The sequence below is a fragment of the Budorcas taxicolor genome, chromosome 5 (genome assembly GCF_023091745.1).
Source record: "Budorcas taxicolor isolate Tak-1 chromosome 5, Takin1.1, whole genome shotgun sequence".
Classification (NCBI taxonomy): Eukaryota; Metazoa; Chordata; class Mammalia; order Artiodactyla; family Bovidae; genus Budorcas; species Budorcas taxicolor.
Genome location: NC_068914.1, coordinates 27,708,217 through 27,728,655, shown reverse-complemented (window position 1 = coordinate 27,728,655; position 20,439 = coordinate 27,708,217). Strand labels below are relative to the sequence as shown.

Genomic DNA, 20,439 nt, shown 5'->3' with positions numbered 1-20,439 from the left:
GAAAACATGGCAGTGAGGAAGCGTAATTTAACTATCAAACAAATCTACATGTCTAATAACAGCAAATCTGCTAAGGAGCATTAGAAAGAGGAGCAGCGCCCCGGAATCTCTGCAGGAAATGTTCTTTATATTAGACATATACAAGCAGGTCCTGTCAGATGCACAGCGGAGCTCATTAGCTCTCGTCTCCTCCAAAAATTTCATCAAACGACATTGCTAGACAAGAGAGATTGGGAAGAGGGAGATCGCATCTTCACACAGTTTTAGGGTAGAATTTATTTTTATAAAGCTCCCTATACGTTTTTTGCCTTGATCCATCCGCTTCCCGCCGAGATCGGACGGAGCCTTTCTGTCGATTATGAATTTGATCAACCTACATTTGGAAGGAAACCTACATAGTTCTGACAGGAGCTGAAAATTGAGACGTCAGAGAAATATTAGGACATAATTTCAATCATTTTAGTGCCGAAGGGAAGGCAAGAACTTAGTTTTATATTGAGACAGTACGCCGGATGAAGGCAGAGAATGTGTCTCCCTTCCAGGACCTGATGCAATCCATTCAAGCCAACAAGTTTGGAGAGAATGTTGAGTTCAATCAATTCAGAACGTCGAGATGGAGCCCAACTCACTCCAGGTATTTCGCTCTCCTCCGCTCTTCCGATCCCGGCACCCCCCGGCACCCCCCAGCCCCCCGGCTCACCCACACCTCTGCACCCACCCACGCCCCCCACAAACTTTTCACCAAACTTTTACCCTCTACATCCCCCAAATCATTTTTATTGTTTAAAAAAAAATCCCTGATCATACATACATAATGTAATTTTACCGCCTCAGATGGAGAGGTAGGGAGAGGTGGCGGGGGGTGGGGGTGGAGGGGCCGGAGGTTTTTTTTTTTTTTTAAGGGAGGCAGAAAATTTGTGGGCTCTATTATTTTTCCACCCAGCTTTATATCTGTTGGCTCTTCTGTATTAAGAGTGGATGTCTGTGTGTAAATGTGTCTGGGAATAGACGTTTGTGCTCTGATGGTTACATTATTTATTTGGTGCTTTTTTTCCCCTGCAGTGGGTCGGCTCACCGTGTGGCTTGCACGGACCTTACATTTTCTACAAGGCTTTTCAATTCCACCTTGAAGGCAAACCAAGAATTTTGTCCCTTGGCGACTTTTTCTTTGTAAGATGTACGCCAAAGGATCCGATTTGCATAGCGGAGCTCCAGCTGTTGTGGGAAGAGAGGACCAGCCGGCAACTTTTATCCAGCTCTAAACTTTATTTCCTCCCAGAAGACACTCCCCAGGGCAGAAATAGCGACCATGGCGAGGTGGTAAACTTATATCTCCCTCTTTTCTTTCTTCATTATTTTTTCCTGTAGTAATGCTTATTACAGGGCAAGCTTGAAAATACTGTATTCACTTCTGCAGGCGAGCAAGATCGACTTCTTTTTTAAAGGGGTAGCGCCACTAGCTGGGGCTCGAGTATTTTGCCATTGTCAGAGTTTGGCTGTCAGCTTTACAAAGAGGATCCAACTGCTGATTTTAGTCAAGATCAAATAACTTGTTTGAGAAGGGTTTTGTTCAAGGATGTGTGTGTGTGTGTGTGTGTGTGTGTGTGTGTGTGTGTGCGCGCGCGCGCGCGCGCGTGTGATCTTTCTGTTGCCGCTTGAACATCACATGCTTTTTATATTTTTTGCTTTTTGAAAATTTACCTTCGAGTCTGGCTCGGTCGGGGATGGGTGGATTTCTTTCGGTGGGTTTCGATATTGTTCACTTTTTTTTTAAAGTAAGTATTTGATATGTTTAAGAGGGCGGAAATTACGAAATGGAGGCAGAGTGAGATCAAAAGCTATTGAGTTGGCAAAGACGTGTTGAATAAAGTGATAAATGACAGGTACTGGAATAATACATTCAAATAACTTGCAGATCTGCCCGGGCGGATTTCAAAGCGGTCGTGTAACCGGCACAAACACGTTAAGCATTAACAACTATCTCTCGTCCCCACCCCCTCTCCCCGGACAGACCATTTGATATTTTACTTTTCAATTACTCCACGCAAAGTGGACGTCTTCCAGCGCGATCTTTGGGGATGTGGGGGACGCGGACCGGGGAGGGAAAGGCAGAGGGGTGTGTGCTCGCCCACTGGCCCTGCGGGTCCGGTGTCCTCGGTGCCCAGACGGCGCTCCCGGGGAGGGTGGAGAGGGAACGAGCCTCCGCGGCACGTTTCTGGGCGGCCGCGGGGGCGCTCGTCGCGTTCCTGGGAGGACGCCCGAGGTGAGCCCGCTGTCACCGGGCGCCGGGGCGGCCGCCTCTATTCGGCTCTGTCATTTCATGTGTGACCGCAGTTCTGCGGGCTCCCCTCGTCAGCTGACCGACCTCAGCGCCGTGGTACCTACCCGGGGAACTATTTTGGGGAGGCTGTGCCCACTGCGCGGCGGGGAGGGAGGGTGCGCGGCCGCCTGGAAAAGCTTTGTGTTGTCCAAGCGAGAGCACGGTAATCAAACTCAGACTTTTGAGGGCAGCTAGCTCTGTCTGTTCCAGGCTATCGAGCTTTCGAGGTAGGTGTAAGGATCTTTTTGTTAAATGAATGGTTCCCCGTTTAACTCATCCCGGAGCGGAGCTCGAAGCTGCCTGCCAGTCAGTCCTTCCAGAATTCTTTGGTCTGATGGAGTTGATTGTACTTTTGGCATCTCCAGTTCACTCCTTCTCCGGGGAATCGAATTACCCATCGGTGGTCTCTGCCGGTTTAATTACTGGAGTTCGTCAAAACGTTCGCTCTCCGATCTGCCTCTTCGGAAATAAGCCCCTCCCTCCTCCCCGAACAACCCCCCCCCGCCCCCCCGCCCCCCCCGCCCCTCCGCCCCTCCGCCCCTCCGCCCTCCCCCCTCCCCGCCAGCTCTGGGTTTTAAACGTTCACAATTCCCGAAGTCTGCCGGCAATTTTACAAAGGTGTTGTTTGGAAATACTGTGAAAAATCCTGCAACCTACCAACAGGTTGAGCTCTTTCCTCCTGCCAAGGTCTAGCTCGGGCCCCCTCCCCCGACCCAACTTTCCTGCGCAGCTGTCTTCCTCCTCCTCCCCCTCCTGATTTCTTATTATTTGCTTTTCAAATTTATTACTTCAACATGGCCTGTGATCTGGAAAAGGGAAGGATTAAATATCCAGAAAAGAGCTGGTGCCTAATAGACTTCTGACTAAACCCAGAAGGAAATTATTCAGTGTTTTATGGGATATTTTGTAGCCACGCTCTTTTTTTTTAAATTGAAAGTGGAATATTTTTTAAAGACCCTGAATTGACCCCACTTGGAGCAGTTTTAATTTCTGTTGTGTAATTAAATAGTGAATTCTGACTTAAGAGTAAAAGAAATATTAGGCAAAGATTGCATCTGGTGAAACAGTTGATAGTGAATAGATATATTTTTAAATACACGATTTTTTACAAAAATATTCTTTATGGGGAAATGTAAGTGAACCATTTTTATGATCTTTGCATTTCGTCATTACTATATGAGCCATACCTGAGAAAATTAATCTTGCTATTTAAAAGTAAACTCTAGGGGTTTGGGGGAGGGAGATGGCTCTATTTATAATCCTCAGCTGCATATACATCGCCTAATATTATGCATGATTTGTTTTTTAATGCTAACACGGCTGGTAATTAGCTGTATGATTATACTTGTATATTTCATTAGGACTTTGGCTGATGTCATTGTGAATTATTCAGCCATATTAAAACAATTTTCAATTGAGATAATGACACGCCTCAAAATTATGCAAATACAGGCTACATTGTGCAAAATAATTATGACAAATGTAAAGCAGGTAGAAAGTTTCCCAATGCAGATCGGTTTTCCACCCTGGTGATGTCATTTCCCCCCTGGCCTAAGTTAGTCATTCATTAGCAGAATAGCAACAGCAGTCTTCTCTGGAGGAGAGCCTACAGAAACCAGCATTTACCTCTGGCACCTAGAGGGGGCAATAGGGTCCTCTCATTAAGACCTTTGCTTTGTTTTCACTTAACTCTATTAAGTTGTTTATATACAGTGAAATGATTTTATTATTGATTTTAAATAGTTTTGAATGATGCTTTTGCCATTTGCAGTGCATAACTGGAAGAGGAGGGTTTCATAGTGATGAGCACTGTTACTTGGAGAAAATGTTTAGCACATTTAATCAGCCAGGGCAGTTTATTTAAAGTAGCTAAATGGAGGTTAATAATTTCTTGATTGAGCTGACATCAGCATCCATTTCCAAAGGACAGCCAGGACTCAGTATGGTTTTTTTGTTTAAGAGAGCCATTCTGTCTTTTTATGATTTCTTGAAATATGAAGACGTCAGTTCTAAAAACAGGAAAATTATCACTGTGTGAGGTTAGAAATAGCGTCCCTGTGTGGTGTGCTATGATCTTTAGAACACTTTTTTTTTTGGCGTGGGAGGGAAATTTTCTTATTGATCTTTGCAGTAATTGTAGGAGGCTAGATAAGGCAGGACTTTGTATGTCCATTTTACAGCTGGAGACAGGCTTGCAGACATTATGTGGTTTGTCAGAGGTCACTTGCTAGAATCTAGACCTTAAATTTTAGGTTTGGTGTATTTTTCCCGCTGAAACCTACTCTTGAAACTAGAGCTTGAATACATCATGTTACATTCTAGAAGTGTGTACTCATGTGGGCAGTTCCTTGTACATTTTAGAACTATGACTAGTTAGTCAGCTTTGCTAAAGGTCACCAGATATTTAGGTAGCAGAATCATTCTTATTCTATAAAGTTCAGATAAACCTAGTCAGTGGCATATAACAGTAACAGTTACATGTAATACCATTATTAATAATCATTAACAATTTATTACTAGTTTAGATAAGTATTATGTCTGGACTGCTTATATCACGGCTTCCTGCACGTACTTAGGGTCCTGGCAGCTGGTGTGAAGGAGAAGCATTCCAGAGAGTCGCATGTTGATTCTACAGTTTACTATTTGTTTGACCTTGAACAGTCCTAAATGCTCTGAGCCTCAGTTTCTTCAGTTGCAAAATGGGAGGGAACAATAATAGTAAGGCTGACTGGAGATTGTTATATATACCGAGACATTATTATGGGCAAAATACTTTATAAATTAAATGAATAGAAAGGAGTTATGATTATAGGGGTCTTTATATATTCTTAATTTATAAATAAGAAACATAATAACTTAGGTCTATGTGGAGTCTTCTGGGCCTCATCATGATACTGTTTTGAATTATGAAAGTGAAGAGCAGGACCATATGCAAGGAGTTAAGTGTCTGGTAATTACCTACAATTGCCATATTCAGCCAGTAGCTTTTCAGGGGAGGAAAATGGCAAAGTAGGCGGGTAATTGGCTCTGTTACTGGGTAACTTCTGATTATATTCCTTTTCAGATTGCCAAATGCTTAATCTATTAGCAATATACCCTCTTAAAATAGGTGGATGTACGAGCTTGAATTTCATGGGGTGGATTCTACAAGGCTTGCTGGTCCCCTGCAATATGAGTGTAGGTGAGTAAGCCAGTGTTGTCACAGAGTCAGGATCAAGCATATCTGGTCATTATAGATTCTAGCATGCAGCCAGGGTTTCTAACAGTGGTTTGGCTATCACCAGCTTTACCATCTAGTTAAAAAAAGATTTTAATGTATATTCCCAAGCTGTTATTGAAATTAATTTATATAGAATCTCTGGAATTGGGATCCAGAATTCTGCATTTTATAAATTGTCTTGCTCTCTCTGTGTGGATCTTGGGCAAGTTTTAAACTCTGTGCCTCAGTTTTCTCATCTGTAAAATGGGAATAGAGTACCTACTTTGTAGGATTATTTTAAGGATTAAATGAGCTCATATATATGTAAAGTGCTTACAACTAAGGTGGGAGATAGTAGAGTTGCTAAAATAATTTACTCATTATTACTATCATTAATATTAATATTATTGTTCTCATTAAAGTTTGAGACCACTGCCTTGGACCTCCCTAAAGAAAGCTTTTCTCTATGAGAGGGTGACATATAGGATAGTTTACTAGAACATATAGGTGATTCAAGTCACCCCAGATCAGGCTGGCTCTCATCCATATGGTGGATTTAGCTGTGTTGCCATTATAAAAGGCTCCTTAAGGATTTACATTTTATTATTGAAATATGCTGTTAACTGGATCAGCAGGATTTTTAAGAAGATTGCCTGATCGTATCACAGACACATTCTGAAATTCAGGTGCCGGACTCTCCTTGCTTCACCCGTGGGTAGCCTCTTAGCCTCTGGTTTGTATCTATGAGCTGATTTTTTAGAAGTTTCTGAGATCACCTCAGTGTCATCACTAGCCTTGGTCAATTTCTTTAACTTTTTCTAAGCCTCAGTTTCTACTTCTGTCAAAGGATTTAAAGGCTTTCTACCTTGCCAGGAGAATTAGTAAAACTAAAAGTCCTGAAACAAATGATGGATGCTGTTATAATAGTTATTATTTATTGTTAGCTAAGAGAAGGAATATCTTTATACTTTGCATAGCAGGCCCTTTAGAACCAGGGTGAAAACCAGTGAATTATATGGAGAGAGTTTACTAGACTGTGACAGGCATCAGCAAACTAAGGCCTGAGGGCCAAACCTGGCCCACTGTCTGCTTTTGTAAATAAAGTTTTACTGGAACACAGTCAGACTGTTTACATATTGTTTATAGCTGCTCTCAGGCTATAATGTCAGAGCTGAACAGTTACGACAGTGACCATATGGCCCACACAGTGGAAAATATTTGCTCTTTGGCCCTTTACAGAAAATGCTTGCTGACCCCTGACCTATAGAGTTGATCTGAAATAAGGAATGTGACTGTGTACCTTTTTGTCTTTCTTACTTGGCTTTGGAGCAAGATCCAGTAATAGAAGGAATACTTTAATATGTCAAAAACATTCATATATACAAAATTTTGTTTCAGCTTTGAGCCTAGGATGTGAAAATTTGAGAATCAGTAAAGTGTACACTAAGTTTTATTTTGTGTGGTTAAGATCCTAATTCCAGCCAATGTTGGATTCATCTATCCTGAGTTAATAAAAGCTGCTTGTTGAGTGCTAACCATGTGCTCAGTGCTTTGCTAAGTACAGAGACAGATGTAAACAATGCATGATGTAGCTCTTTTTCTTAAGAAGCTTATCAATCTTGATAGAGAGATGAGATCAACACGTTTTTAAAAAATGTAAAAGCAATATGTTATATAACACACTAGTGAATTGTGCTCACAATAAATGCAATATGTTTTCAGAAGAAAGCTCACTGTCTACATGTTTTTAGAAAACGAATGCATTGATCTCCTCAAACATTGACTGAAGACCTACTAGGTGCTAGACAACCAGGTAGAGAGATAATGGAGAATAGCCCAACCCTCAAAAATCCCTTAGTCTGCTTCCATAGACAGATACTGGTCACAGAAAAGCTGTCGGATTCTATGTCCCTTAGTTAAGTGGAGATGAAATGAAGTCACTATTTGTAGTATTTTATTATCTTTCTGGAAATTGGGAAGTACTGCCTTCACCTTTGAGGTTCATTCAACCCATGCATACTTATAGAGCACCTACTTTGTGCCAGAGCCTGTTCTAGGCCCCTGGATACAGCAGTGAACAAGACAAGCACCTCTGCCATCAGGGGGCTTACAGTCCAGTGGTTAGTTTTAACCTCCCATGTAGTTTGCATACTGTGCTCCATGTGCCATCTGGGTTATCTGTATTCTTTTTCTGTGTTCATCACCCCATCATCTCTGCTCCCACTGCGGTGCTGTTATTAGGGGCGGAAGGTGGTGCCTTACTCACCTCTGGGTCTCTGCGCAGTACTCAGTGTGCTTGTCAAGTATCTATTGAAGGACTGAATGACATAATTAAAACGCCGTCTTCCCCACAACCTGCTGTCTTAAAGCTTGGCCCAGTTTCTTTCTTTCTCACAGGTCATTCACCTGTGGCCCAGCTCCAGCAGCCCACCTCACACTTCTTTCTCTTCTAAAATCTATTATCATTTTGCAAAATAAGGTGTGAAGACGTGCAAAAGGTTTCTTTTTAGGAGAACTCACCAAAGAAATGAATGACTATATGGGACTGAATGGTCAGGCGAGAGCCAGCATCTCCCACCTCTTTGAGCACTTTTCCAGGCTTCAGCTATCAGTCCATAAAAAGTCAGGACTTTGGGGAAGTTCCCTGGTGGTCCAGTGGTTTGGATTCCTTGTTTTCACTGCCAAGGGCCTGGTTCAATCCATGGTTAGGGAACTAGGGTCCCAAAAGCCATGTGGGGTGGCCAAAAGCAATTTTATTAAAAAATAAGTAAAGATTTTTTTTGTTTTTTTTTTAAGTGAGGCTTTGGGTGGCAAACTGTGAAAAGATAAAACTTGAGGGAAGAGAAGTCACTTCTTACTTGAGTGTTGGTTGGCAGTTCCTGCAAACTAGCATATTTTTCAAACCGATGGTCTTGATGAAGCCATATGTCCAATGACAAATCAAAATTGTAAGCAATTAAAACCTCTCTTGACATTGAGTGTCAGGCACATACTAAGGAAATGTTATTTTTATGAAGTACAGGAGTCCATACATGTAAATAAATACTTTGTTATTAATTATTAATAAAGCATACCATTGTTCATAGTGGCATCTAGTTTTTTATAGGACTCAGGCTCATTTATCAAAGTCTAGTTTTAACCAATATCCAGGATATAATCGCTGGAATCAAATGCATTTGCTTGTCATTTTTTTATAGCCAGGGTGGTTGGATATTTGCCATCTTCCACTTAGAATAATATTGTAGCTAGTGATTACCCATTGGCTTGGCTTTTAAATAAATTTAAAATAAATTTATTGATTGTTGGCTTAAGGATTCATTGGCCTCAGAAATGTGGTCATAGATTCCTGCATTTCTTGAAAAATCTGCTCCTGTGCCCTTGCGTGCGGATGGCTTGGCTTTGTCTAGCGGTACCATGATCTTTGCTGGCTTCCTGGAGGTTAGAACTTGGGCCAGGCTTGGGCCTTCAAAGAGTGCGGCTAATGTCCTGGACTGTGAGCGTCCATTTGGATGACACATTTCAAACATGCAATTATTGAAAGGGTGCCTTAGAACATGCTAATGGCATCAGTCTCTAGTACATACTTGGGTAAATTAATTCTGCTTTTAAAATCAGATGCACTGTTAGCTGCATTAAAGATGGATATTTGACATTTATCACACAGACCAGGATGTGTGGTTTAATTGCATGAATTTCCTGTAGAATCTTGGTGGCTGTATAAAATTGACTCACAGTGGTGAGTGTCCTTGCACACATGACCATCATGTTCAGGGTCTCATCTCCGTCCGTGTGCAGAGAGGAAAAAGTGGGAGTAGAAACCACAGGTTGCTGGTCAGTCTAGTGGCCCCATAAATGTCCCCCCGCCCCCCCCCCACCTTTCCTTTCTCATGACTCCAGCACACCCTGACTATGATACACCCCCCTCCTCCCCAGAGTTGAGTTCCAAGCCTGATCAGTGGCACTAAACATTAAACTCTTGTCTTTGAGAATAATAGGCTTTGCTTTCTACACCCTCAAGCATGTTGAGCTACTGTGCAGGCTGGAAAATAAAAATGTTCTAATTGTGTCTTTTAAATAAGCATAGGAGTGAATTAATTAGACCATATTTTGTCTTTAGTTGCTTAGTTACACAATAGTATTCCTGAGCACGAGTAAGATAAATTGGCTCTTTTTCTGCTGCCTGTCCCTTAATCATAATTACTGTATTGCTTAGGAGAGTAAAGCATACATAGATTTTGAATTTTTTATTAATAGTCAAAAATATGCATATGATATATAAAGTATATGCTGTTCAACCTGTTTTATATGCTTTTATGTGGGAAGAAGTTTTATTGTGGTGGTAACATTTGCATTAGTTGCTCAAAGATGTAGTTCTGGGAAATACATAATTGAAATGTTTTTGAATTGCTTTTTCTGGCCTTTTCAATCTTATTCAAAATAATAGTGCCTCCAGTCCTAGAGCAGTCATTCTCATTTGATTTAACATCTTTCTTTGCACTGCACACACGGCGCCCAGTTTTAACCCTGCAGAGCCTAGATGAGGTTTGTGATTCACGGACCTCATACGTCGTCTTACGTTTGGGGGCTCACGCTGTCTGGGGGCAGAGGGCAGCAGAACGCCTGCATCCAGCAGCCATTACTCCAGTGCCCTTAGCCCTGGCACACTTCCACTTCCCTAGCAGAAGGCTCCAGGGTTTGAGATCATAAGAGTTTGCTGTAGCTTGGGCTGGACAGCACTATGTGCTTGCCTTCTGAAGTCTTGCAAAATGGCAAGTGGCTTCTGAGACTTGGGCTTCTAGCCCCCTACTCCCCAACCCCTGCACCATGGAGAGCAGCAAGAGTTGGACAGCTTGATGTAGTTATTGAACAATGGGAGAGTCTGGCTTAAGACCCAGCATGCGTGCTGGGTAAATGTATGTGAAAATCGACCCCATTGTTCTGTTGGATTTGAAAAGCAAGTAAATTATTTACAGATATTTGCTAATTAAAGCACATATTGTTTTACCAGCACAAAAGAATACAGTATAACTAGAGACAAAGAACTAAGTGCAGATAATTAAATCTTGCTATTTTTGTGTGTTCCTCATAAGGAATATGTTAAAAAATATGTATTTGTTGTTGTTTAGTCAGTAAGTCGTGTCCAAATCTTTGGTGACCCAATGGTCTGTAGCCCACCAGGCTCATCTGTCCTTAGAATTTTCCAGGCAAGAATATTGGAATGGGTTCCCATTTCCTTCTCCGGGGGATCTTCTCCCCCTAGGGATCGAACTCACGTCTCCTGTTTGGCAGGCAGATTCTTTACCAGTGAGCCATGTGGGAAGCTCAAAAATGTGTGTGCATATATATATATGTTAAAGTGTGTGTGTGTATATATACAGATAGGTGTATATGGTGGTGTGTGTTTGTGTGTGTTTTATTCCCGCAAGGGAAGCCACGCACACTACAGAGATAACTGACCAAGTTACTTGTTGCTAGGCTGCTCCACATTCCTCGTGGAACATCAGAAATGGAAATCGTTTTGGTTTTCCCTTTAGTCCAAGCTTTGCTTGCCATCACCTACTTTGAGCTCAGCTCTGAGTACCATTGGGGAAAAAAGGCAAAGTAGCAAGATGCACCAAATAATTAAAACGTTCTCACTTACTACTTGTCCTCAGACTTTCCTTGAGGCTTACCAGATGGCGCTAGTGGTAATGAACCCACCGCCAACACGGGAGACTTAAGAGATGCGGGTTTGATCCCTTTGTCAGGAAGATCTTCTGGAGGAGGGCATGGTAACCTGTAGAAGGCTGTAGGCTGGTGGGCTACAGTCCGTAGGGTCACAAAGAGTCAGACGTGACTGAAGCGACTTAGCACAGCATGGCAGACTTTCCTTAATGAAGGCCCGGGTTTAGCTGTTTTTCTTCTGTGACAGCCCAACTTTGGCAGCATTCCGATTGGAAACGTACTCTGGAGTGAGGGCCCCTGACCTGTGGTGAGGGAGTCTGATGCGGAGTTGGTTGTGATAATGCCCTGCGATCTTTTCCCGGCTGTAATGTGGGGGCCCCTGACCTGTGGTGAAGGAGTCTGATGCAGAGTTGGTTGTGATAACGCCCTGTGACCTTTTCCCGGCTGTGACATTGGCCTGTCCATGGGTGCAGCTGGTCCCTGCGCCTCTGCCATCTGTACAGACGCGTGTGGTGGTAGGCAGGACTGGCCGGACAGCTCTTGGCTTTGTTATTAAGATGACCATGAAGACTTGCCATGGCTGTGTAAGAAAAAGGCTCCTGTCTAATGAGACTTGGATGTTTTAATAGCCTCACAGGCTATTCGAGTCAAGCCCCCTTTATGTAATGGATGAAGAGACTGTGGCTCAGAACAGTCTTGGGGATGTGCTCAGAGCTAGTGAGTGACGAGAAGAACCAGAACCCAGGCCCTCAGGTACAGTGGTCTACTGCTTCGGGAAAGGAGTGCTCTCTTGAGGTGATGGTCTGAGGGAAGCAGGCAAGTGTTTCCCATGGGTATGCTCAGGTGGGCCATCCCAGCAGGATGGTCCTGCACCAGCAGGCTTATACCAGTAGGCCTTAGCAGTGGCTCTGTGGGACATCACTTTTATGAAATCACTGAAGAAGGGTGTGGCCTTTATTCTAATGATGAGATACTTACCAAAGAGTGAGTGATTACATGGAAACCAGGGTTGATATCCAGGTCCCCTCTGGACCTCACCTTTATTGCCCTCATTTCCAGTTGTTTTTCTGGAGCCAGGTGGGCCCTCTGATAGGGATATTTATATTGTCTCAAGAAAAGCTTTGCCAAGATGGCACTCTTGGTGATAAACGGAATTGGCATTTCTGCCACCATCTGATATTCATGGATGATTTCTTTAATTCAGAAATGATTATTGCAAGCCTACTATGTGCGGGTTCCCTGCACTGGGATATAACAGTGAACACAGTGACTGATGCCCAGATAAAGGTTTCTGTTTTCATGTTACTCACTCTCCCATAGGAAGAAGGAAAAGGCAGCCTGATTGATTTATCCAGAACAGAGAAACCCCATCTCCATGCTTGTCACCTTGGAACCACATTCATACCTCCTCCTTCCAGATGCACAAGCCAAAGAAAGTGTCTTAACTTGCTCTTTTCTAAAACCATTTGCAAAAGTTTCACCCACAGTGTTTTCAGTGAAGTTACAACGTTTTTGACTATTGAGTATAATGTGTCAGGCATTATATATATATTAACATATAAATCAAATACTCATTTAATTATCAAAGAAATTCTCCAAGGTTGGTAGTATTGTGATATTTCCATACTTGATGGATGAGGCAGATGAGTCCGAAAGAGGTCTTAAGTAACTTAGCCAAAGTCACGTATAGGTAAGACTCAGGCAGAATTGAAAACACCTGGTTCTGAATTCCACCAGGTGATTTTCGTGTTCCCCTATTTAGAATAGATTGAGAATTAAAATTGGGATTTTCAATGTACTGACTTATACTTTGTTTGAGCCTTTATGAAAAGTTTCTTTTGGTCTTTTATTAATTTATTCAGCATATGGTTCTTAAAAGCTTCTATCCTGCCATCTCAGAACTAAGCAATCAGATTGGCTGTTAACTGAGACACGCGTTTATTTGATGGTAATACCACACACCTGTGCACTAAGGCGTTTCACCCGCTCCCACAAGCCCATGCGAAGCGCCAGTCACCTCTGCAGTTTCACAGGCAAGGAGACCTAGCCTCAGGCCCTCCAGAGTGGCGTCTGTGTGCAGGTCGTGCTGGTTCCTGGAGAGACAGGTAGGAAATCAAGCAGCTCCTGCCGACCTGGGGCTTCTTGTTGAGTGGGGAGTACAGGCAGGGCTAATCAAACAATCCAAAATAAACAGGTGATTTTGTGGCCTGGTTAGCCTGGTAAAGGCAAAATACAGGGACCTATGACACGGGTGCCTGGTCGTACTTGGAAGATCTGTGGAGGCATTTTGAACTCAGGGCTAGAGAGATTCTGGTGAAGATTGGTATGAGGTTTCTTGGTAGGATGTAGAGGTGGGAGCATTCTCCTTTTGGCTTGATTTCTGAGCTGAACCTAATCTTGGTGAATCCAGTCAACGGGTTAGACATTGCCCACGGACACCCATTGAAGAGGGCTACTGTTTTAAATCCCATTAACCCCCTCGTAGCACTTTCAGAGAAGGCAACGGCACCCCACTCCAGTACTCTTGCCTGGAAAATCCTATGGACGGAGGAACCTGGCAGGCTTCAGTCCATGGGGTCACTAAGAGTCAGGCACAACTGAGTGACTTCACTTTCACTTTTCACTTTTGTGCATTGGAGAAGGAAATGGCAACTCACTCCAGTGTTCTTGCCTGGAGAATCCCAGGGACGGCGGAGCCTGGTGGGCTGCCCTCTGTGGGGTTGCACAGAGTCGGACATGACTGAAGCAACTTAGCAGCAGCAGCATCTTCAGAGCTGATTTACATTATCAGAATGGCTGTAGACAAGTAGAAAATGGGGCCTACAGGCCTACTAAGGCTTATGGACCAAATCTGACCTACTGCCTGTTTTGTCAATAAAGTTTTATTGGCACACAGCCACAGCCGTCTGGCAGCTTTCACACTATCCTGGAGGAGCTGAGTAGTTGGAACGTATGCACAGAGCCTAACATATTTACTGTCTGGCCCTTTACAGGAAACATTTGCCTGACCCCTGGTCTAAAATGATTTTTTTTGGTTTCTTTTTTTTTTTTTTTAATTTTATTGGGAGTATGATTGATTTATAGTGTTGTGTTAGTTTAGGTGTTAAATGGCTTCTTTTTTATTATGGAACTATAATTGCTTTACAATGCAGTTGGTTTCTGCCGTACAACAGAGTGAATCAGCTCTGTGTGTGTGTGTGTGTGTGTGTGTGTGTGTGTGTGTGTGTCCCCTCCCTCCTGAACCTCCATCCCACACTACCCTATGCCACCCGCCTAGGTCATCCCAGAGCACCGAGCTGAGTTCCCTGTGCTACTACAGGTTCCCACGAGCCATCTCTTACACGTGGTAGTCATATATGTCAACACTATTCTCTGTCTGTCTTACCTTTCCCTCCTGCTCCCATGTCGCATGTCCATTCTGTTTGCATCTCTATTCCTGCCCTGCAGATAGGTACATGTGTACCATTTTTCTAGATTCCATTTGTATGAGTTAATGTACGATATTTGTTTTTCTGTTTCTTCACTCGTTATGACAGACTCTAGGTATTTGTACTAAAATGGTCTTAATAAAGGTAGTAGTAAAACTGCTGCTGACAACTTCACTTGGACCTTTGGTGTAACCGTAATACTATGAGGTAGTCATTTCATTTTGCAAGAGGGCAACCCGAGAGGCTAGGCTGTCCAGGTTTGTAAATTCATTCATCAGGTAGATGATGAATGAGACTAAATGGGAGCTCGAGCTGTCTTGATTTCCAACACGGAGGGCAAAACCCTCGTGCTGTCCTGCTAACAAGCCGAAGAAACGGGGCTGTATCAGAAAGAGGGTATAAAATCTGCTGGGGTTTTCCCCCGTGAAGTAATAAAATAGCACAACCTCTGTATCCATCTTTCAAGGTCTTGTTCAAAATCCACCTTACCTGAAGAGGGGAGAGGGGAACCCAGAGCAGAGGCACAGGTGTGGGCCCGTTCAGGAAGCCAAAGTGGGTGGAGCCAAGGCTGGAAGACCATGTGATGCTTGGAAGAACCAGGGGGCAGTGACTTGTCTATACGTTGCTCTTCAGGTCCTGCCCATCATTGCAGGGCAGCAGTGTCATTTGATGTTGCCAGATCTTTCCATTTTTCAAGAGAAGTGCCCCAAAGCCATATTTTTGTGTAGTTGGCAATTCCATCCAATGTTTAAAAAACACTAGGGGCCAAATAAAATGTGTCTTCAATCTAGATGTGGGCCATGGACTGCCACTTTGCATTCTTCAGAGCAAAGCTTTGGAGTATTACAGTTTTTAAAACTTTCTCATATTCGGCCCATTTTGTGTAGTGAAGCAGAAGGAACCTTTTGGTCTTAAAGGGGCAGCAAAGGAAGGCGCTCAGGCAGCTTGGTGGACAAAACCCTCCTCATTCTCTCCAGCCAGAGAGTCTGGAGGGATGGAAGGAATGGCTGGATGCACAAACTAGGGCCCAGAGTCAGAAAGGGAGCAGGGATGGAAATGTGGAGAGAAAGGAGTGAGTGAGTCCGGAGGTGGCCTACAGCTATGCTGATGGCAGCCTGGAGGAGGGGAGCTTGTGTTCATCAGGCCCTTGAAAATACCTAGGGCTTTCATGGGTGGAGATTTTGACGAGAGTGCGAGAGGAGGCAGGAGAAGCCACAGAAAAATAGAAAGGCAGGACGTTCCAATATTGGAAGTGGTCTGCCCTCGGCAGAGCAGCAGGGGTCTGGTGGACAGTGAGGTGGACTAGGGCCGGACCTGGGGTTGTCTAGCAGGTCAGGTTGGACTTGAACCTGGAGGCAGGGCTGGTTAGTAATTTCACATGTCTTGTTTCTTGCTAGTTAGGAGATCAGCTCTTCGTCTTGAAGCTTGGTAGAACCACACATGCATGTGTATTCTGCCTCTTAGCTGCATGTCATCTTGGTCCATTACTGAATTTTCCTGGGGTCCCTGTTTCCTTATCTGTGAAATAGGCTAGTCTTACTGGGCTGTGATTAGCAAATGAGATTTATATGTACGTAAAGCCCCAAACCGTGGTCTGGCTAATAGCAGACCCAGGCCTTTAGCAGATGTGAGTTATCAACCCTGCCCTTCCTGGTTTGGGACCAAATCCTAACTTTGTTGTCTCCATGAAGTCTGTCACATTGCTAAGCCTGTTAATATCACCTTAATAAGTAATTTATTGGTTGAGTCATTGGATTTCTAACTACTGTTTAAAAAAAAAAAAAACGTAAGATAATTATCAATTTAAACAGAGTTAAACTTCCTGGTTCTCCATTCTCCAAAAGATTTTTCTTGTGTTTAGGTTCAGAGTTTTCTTTGATGCGTGTTTGAGCTTTCCTGTCCCTATGAATGGGGCACCCTCAAGCCTGTTGAGCTCTATTCCATTTGAGTCTTAAAGAACCTCGAGGAGGCATTTCTTCCATCAGCCACAACAAAATAAAATGACACGGGAGTCAAAAGACAAAACCTGCATTCCAGATGTCCCATCTCAGTGTGCCAAAGGAAGTTCAGACCTGGTGCTTCCCAGGTCTCTCCCCTTTCATGATGCAACCTCCAGGAAATCTGATGTCGATGTGCTGAATGTCACAGCACTGAATTTATTTTAAATATCCTCATTTCCCACCATTAAAAAAGTCTCTCCTAGTTCCTATTCTTCAAAACACCCCTAATTCCCCTAATTTGGAAATTAGTTTCACCCTCTGTCATCTCCTCTTCTTCTTCTTTTGGTGGTGGTGGTACAGAATGCATTCCAAACCAATTTAAGATGTGTAATGCCAGGTTCTTTTTAAAAGCAGAAAGCATCAGCAAATGGATATAAAGGGATAGGGTCCCAGCCAGAATAGTTGGGGGAGCTTAGAAGAAGGATCTTCAAAACAGAGACTGCCTGCTGGGCCATTAAATCCTTTAGCTTTGGGGTAATCCCACAGTGCATATCAGATGACTAGAATTCAGATGAAAACACTGCCATAGTACTCAAGCTCCCCACCAAATTATTCCAAAATCTAGTGTACATGGGTTGTAAATACAGAAAATAATTGAATTCTGTACGTCTTAAGTGAAATAATCTGTTCCATTCTGTTTCTTGCGGACCTTCTTCATAATAGTCTAATTGTGTTCTGTGCTCCTGCGGGCTGAATGTGAATTCAGCAACAATGCATCGGGTTGTAGAATATGCAGCCCCAACAATCTGGGCAGGCAAGGAGGAGGTTCTAGTAAAAAGGCGGAAGATGTTTTTTTCTAATGCAAATTATATGAATCACACACACGGTAGTGTCTTTTAAAATGATCAATGGGCTGTGGCTTTTTTCTTTATAGTTATAGGTCCTATTTCTCCACATTTTGGATGTTACTAGATCAGTAATTCAATAGACAGCCAAGCAGGTGTTCAAATCACTCCTGACCCCCAGAATTCCTCAAATGACCCCTCAAAGCGGTGGAGTGAAAACATTTTCAGCATGTCAGAATATTGAATACCTCAGTTGTCTTAATATTTTTTCACCTTAATTTTTAAGGCTGTTTTCTGCCTTTTTCTCTTTGGCTAAAGCAAAGAGAAGCCTTGCCTTGATCTTGGCCACAAGGACTAGAGGATTATGTGTTTGCAGGACCTGTAGATTGTATGTGTATGCAGGACAGTGTCTAAATGGTCAGCTGTGCCAAGGCCCTTGAAAAGGTGAGAGGAGGGCAAGAGAGAGGACGCTTGGGATTCTTCTGCAATAGCTGAGGATGTAATATTGTTCTTAAAGGCATGCCATTTCTATTTTTAAATATAGGCTTTTGATTGCAAACTTAGTTCAATTCAACCAATATTTATTAGTACAGGGGGTGATAAAGAGGTGAGTAATATTGGCTGTTCTTCCTCTAGTTGCTTAGAAGAGATAAAGTTAGCTTTACTTGACAGGTTTATATTTTACTTTGGCCCTTCCATCCTGACAGGTACGTGTATATAGTTCTATATGCTCAGTCCGTCAGTTGTGTCCGACTCTTTGACCCCATGGACTATATAGCCCACCCGCCAGGCTCATTTGTCTATGGAATTCTCTAGGCAAGAATACTGGATTGGGTAGCCATTTGCTTCTGCAGGGGATCGGCCCGCCCCAGGGATCAAACCCGGTCTCCTGGATTGCAGGTGGATTCTTTACTGTCTGAGCCACCAGGGAAGCCCCTACATTGTTCTGTGGTATTCTGGGAAATTTCTGTGGCTACCCCCCAAAAGAGAATATCTCTTGTGAAGGCAGTTTTTCCAGGATTTAGGCAGTTGCATAAAGCATTTTTCCATTGGCTTGTCAGTTTCTTAGCAGAAATTAATTTCCAGACGTAGTTGAAAATGTTATTTAGCAACTTGTTTCACAGGCTTTCATTGTCACACAAAAATGTGTAAAAGTATCTTGTGTTTAAAGACTAGTATACTAGCTCTCTATTATTGTGTAACAACTTACTCCAAATTTCACATCTTAAAATATTATCTTCCTAGTTTCTGTAAGTCAGGAGTCTGGGTAAAGGTTAGCTAGGTGTGTCTGAATCAGGGCCTCTCAAAGCTTCATTCAGGGTGCCCGGCTGGGCCTTGCTCATCTCAAAGCTCCGTTGGGCTAGAATCTACTTTTGAGTTCACTCAGTTGTCTGTTCCTATGCTGTTGGACTGAGACCCTTCTCCCTTGTTAGCCATGGACCTTGACCTCCCTGGTTCCTTGTCATGCCTCACAGGCTTCTCCACAGGCCAGCTCCAATATGGGAACTGGCTTCCCTCACAGTATGTGAGCAAACCATGAGCCACAGACCTTTTGTAACCTAATCTCAGAATTAAAATCCTATCACTTTTCCATAGGTCTGTTTGTTAGATGTGAGACATTGTGTCCAGCCCACATTCAAGGGGAGGGGATCTCACAAGGGCATGAATACAGACAGCTAGGGATCACTGAGCACCTTCATAGAGGATGCCCACTGCAGTCAGTGGAAACAGTCACTTTAGCATAAAGTTAGTCTGGTGAGGATTGGAAGATAATCCCCTTACCCTGTCTTGCTCTTTTTTTTTTCTCCTTTTTTTGTTCTTGTGTATTTTCCTTGAGTGGCTCCTTCCAAACACCTACCCACTTTTCTGGGCATTTAATTATAGATGACGTATGTATTAATAGTAGATAGCTGATCGCTTTAATCCGTCAAAGGTTTGTTAGTCTTTGACCATGTCAATAAGTTATATTGAGTCTTTCTTAAACTTCATGTCTTGACCAGTGAATTAGGGGAGTTTTGCTGGAAAGGCATTGTGTCTGGTGTGATGATGAGTCCATAGGGAGAAGGGGAATGAGGACCTATAACTGGTATAATTAAACAGGCTCCTAAGTGTGTAAAAACACAGGTACATTCCATGTGCCATAGTTAAGGAGAGGCATTAAATCAGGTTGGCATAGAGCCATGTAAAGACGACCTAAACATCCAAATGAAAGGGATTGTTGTCCCAGTTTGTGTTCCTGACAAATGTATCTATAGGAGATATGCATCTCTTAGCCACCCTTCAACTTCATGCATACGTCAGGGAGCAGCTGGCCCTCCATCTTTTAAATTCTGTGGAAATTAGCTGTTTTCATAGGAGAACTCATCTGTTTCAGGGAAGATGAAATGTGGTTTTTGATAAAATGTTTAAAACATACCTATGTAGGCATTAAAGATTTGAGAAAAGGGTGGCATTAAGCATATTGGAGAAGGAAATGGCAACCCACTCCAGTACTCTTGCCTGGAAAATCCCATGGACCGAGGAGCCTGGTAGGCTACAGTCCATAGCGTCGCAAAGAGTCAGACATGACTGAGCAACTTCACTAAGTCAGTATTTTAATAATGGAAATTGATTTATGGAGTAGCTTCTGTGCTAAACCTGCCGGAAACGTAGAGGAAAGGAGTCTGCATTTAAATTTAGAAGCACGCATCAGCTCGAGGATGTGTGTATGCTGTGTGTTTTTTCCTTTTTATTTTTTTTTTCCACCTTGAGTTTGACAGTACACCACGCCCCTCCCCGGTGCCTTTGCGTCCTCTGCTCCTTCTGTGTGCAGTGGCCACTGTTCCTCTCCCACCTCTCTCCCCTTTCATCCTCACTTGCTCCTCCTCTTCCTCAGGGTCTCAGCAGAGACCTTCCCTGACCACTGCTTTGACATCATACCCAGGCCTACCCCTGTCTCCTATTATGGCCTCTTCTAGTTCTTTTGCCTCATAGTTTACTGACTCCCTACATCTCTCTCCCCCAACACAGACGCAAACAGTACCCCTCTGCCACAACTGTAGGC

General features: G+C 43.2%; 1 protein-coding gene across 1 annotated transcript in view; it reads left to right on the top strand.

Annotated features, from left to right (window-relative positions):
- Positions 1-613: 613 nt before the first annotated feature.
- Positions 614-20,439, top strand: part of ARID5B (AT-rich interaction domain 5B) — a 190,660-nt gene continuing 170,834 nt past the window's right edge. Inside the window, exons 1-2 of the mRNA XM_052641125.1 lie at positions 614-634; positions 1,063-1,317. Of these exons, the coding sequence (XP_052497085.1) occupies positions 614-634; positions 1,063-1,317 (276 nt within the window). The remainder of the gene's footprint in view (positions 635-1,062; positions 1,318-20,439) is intronic.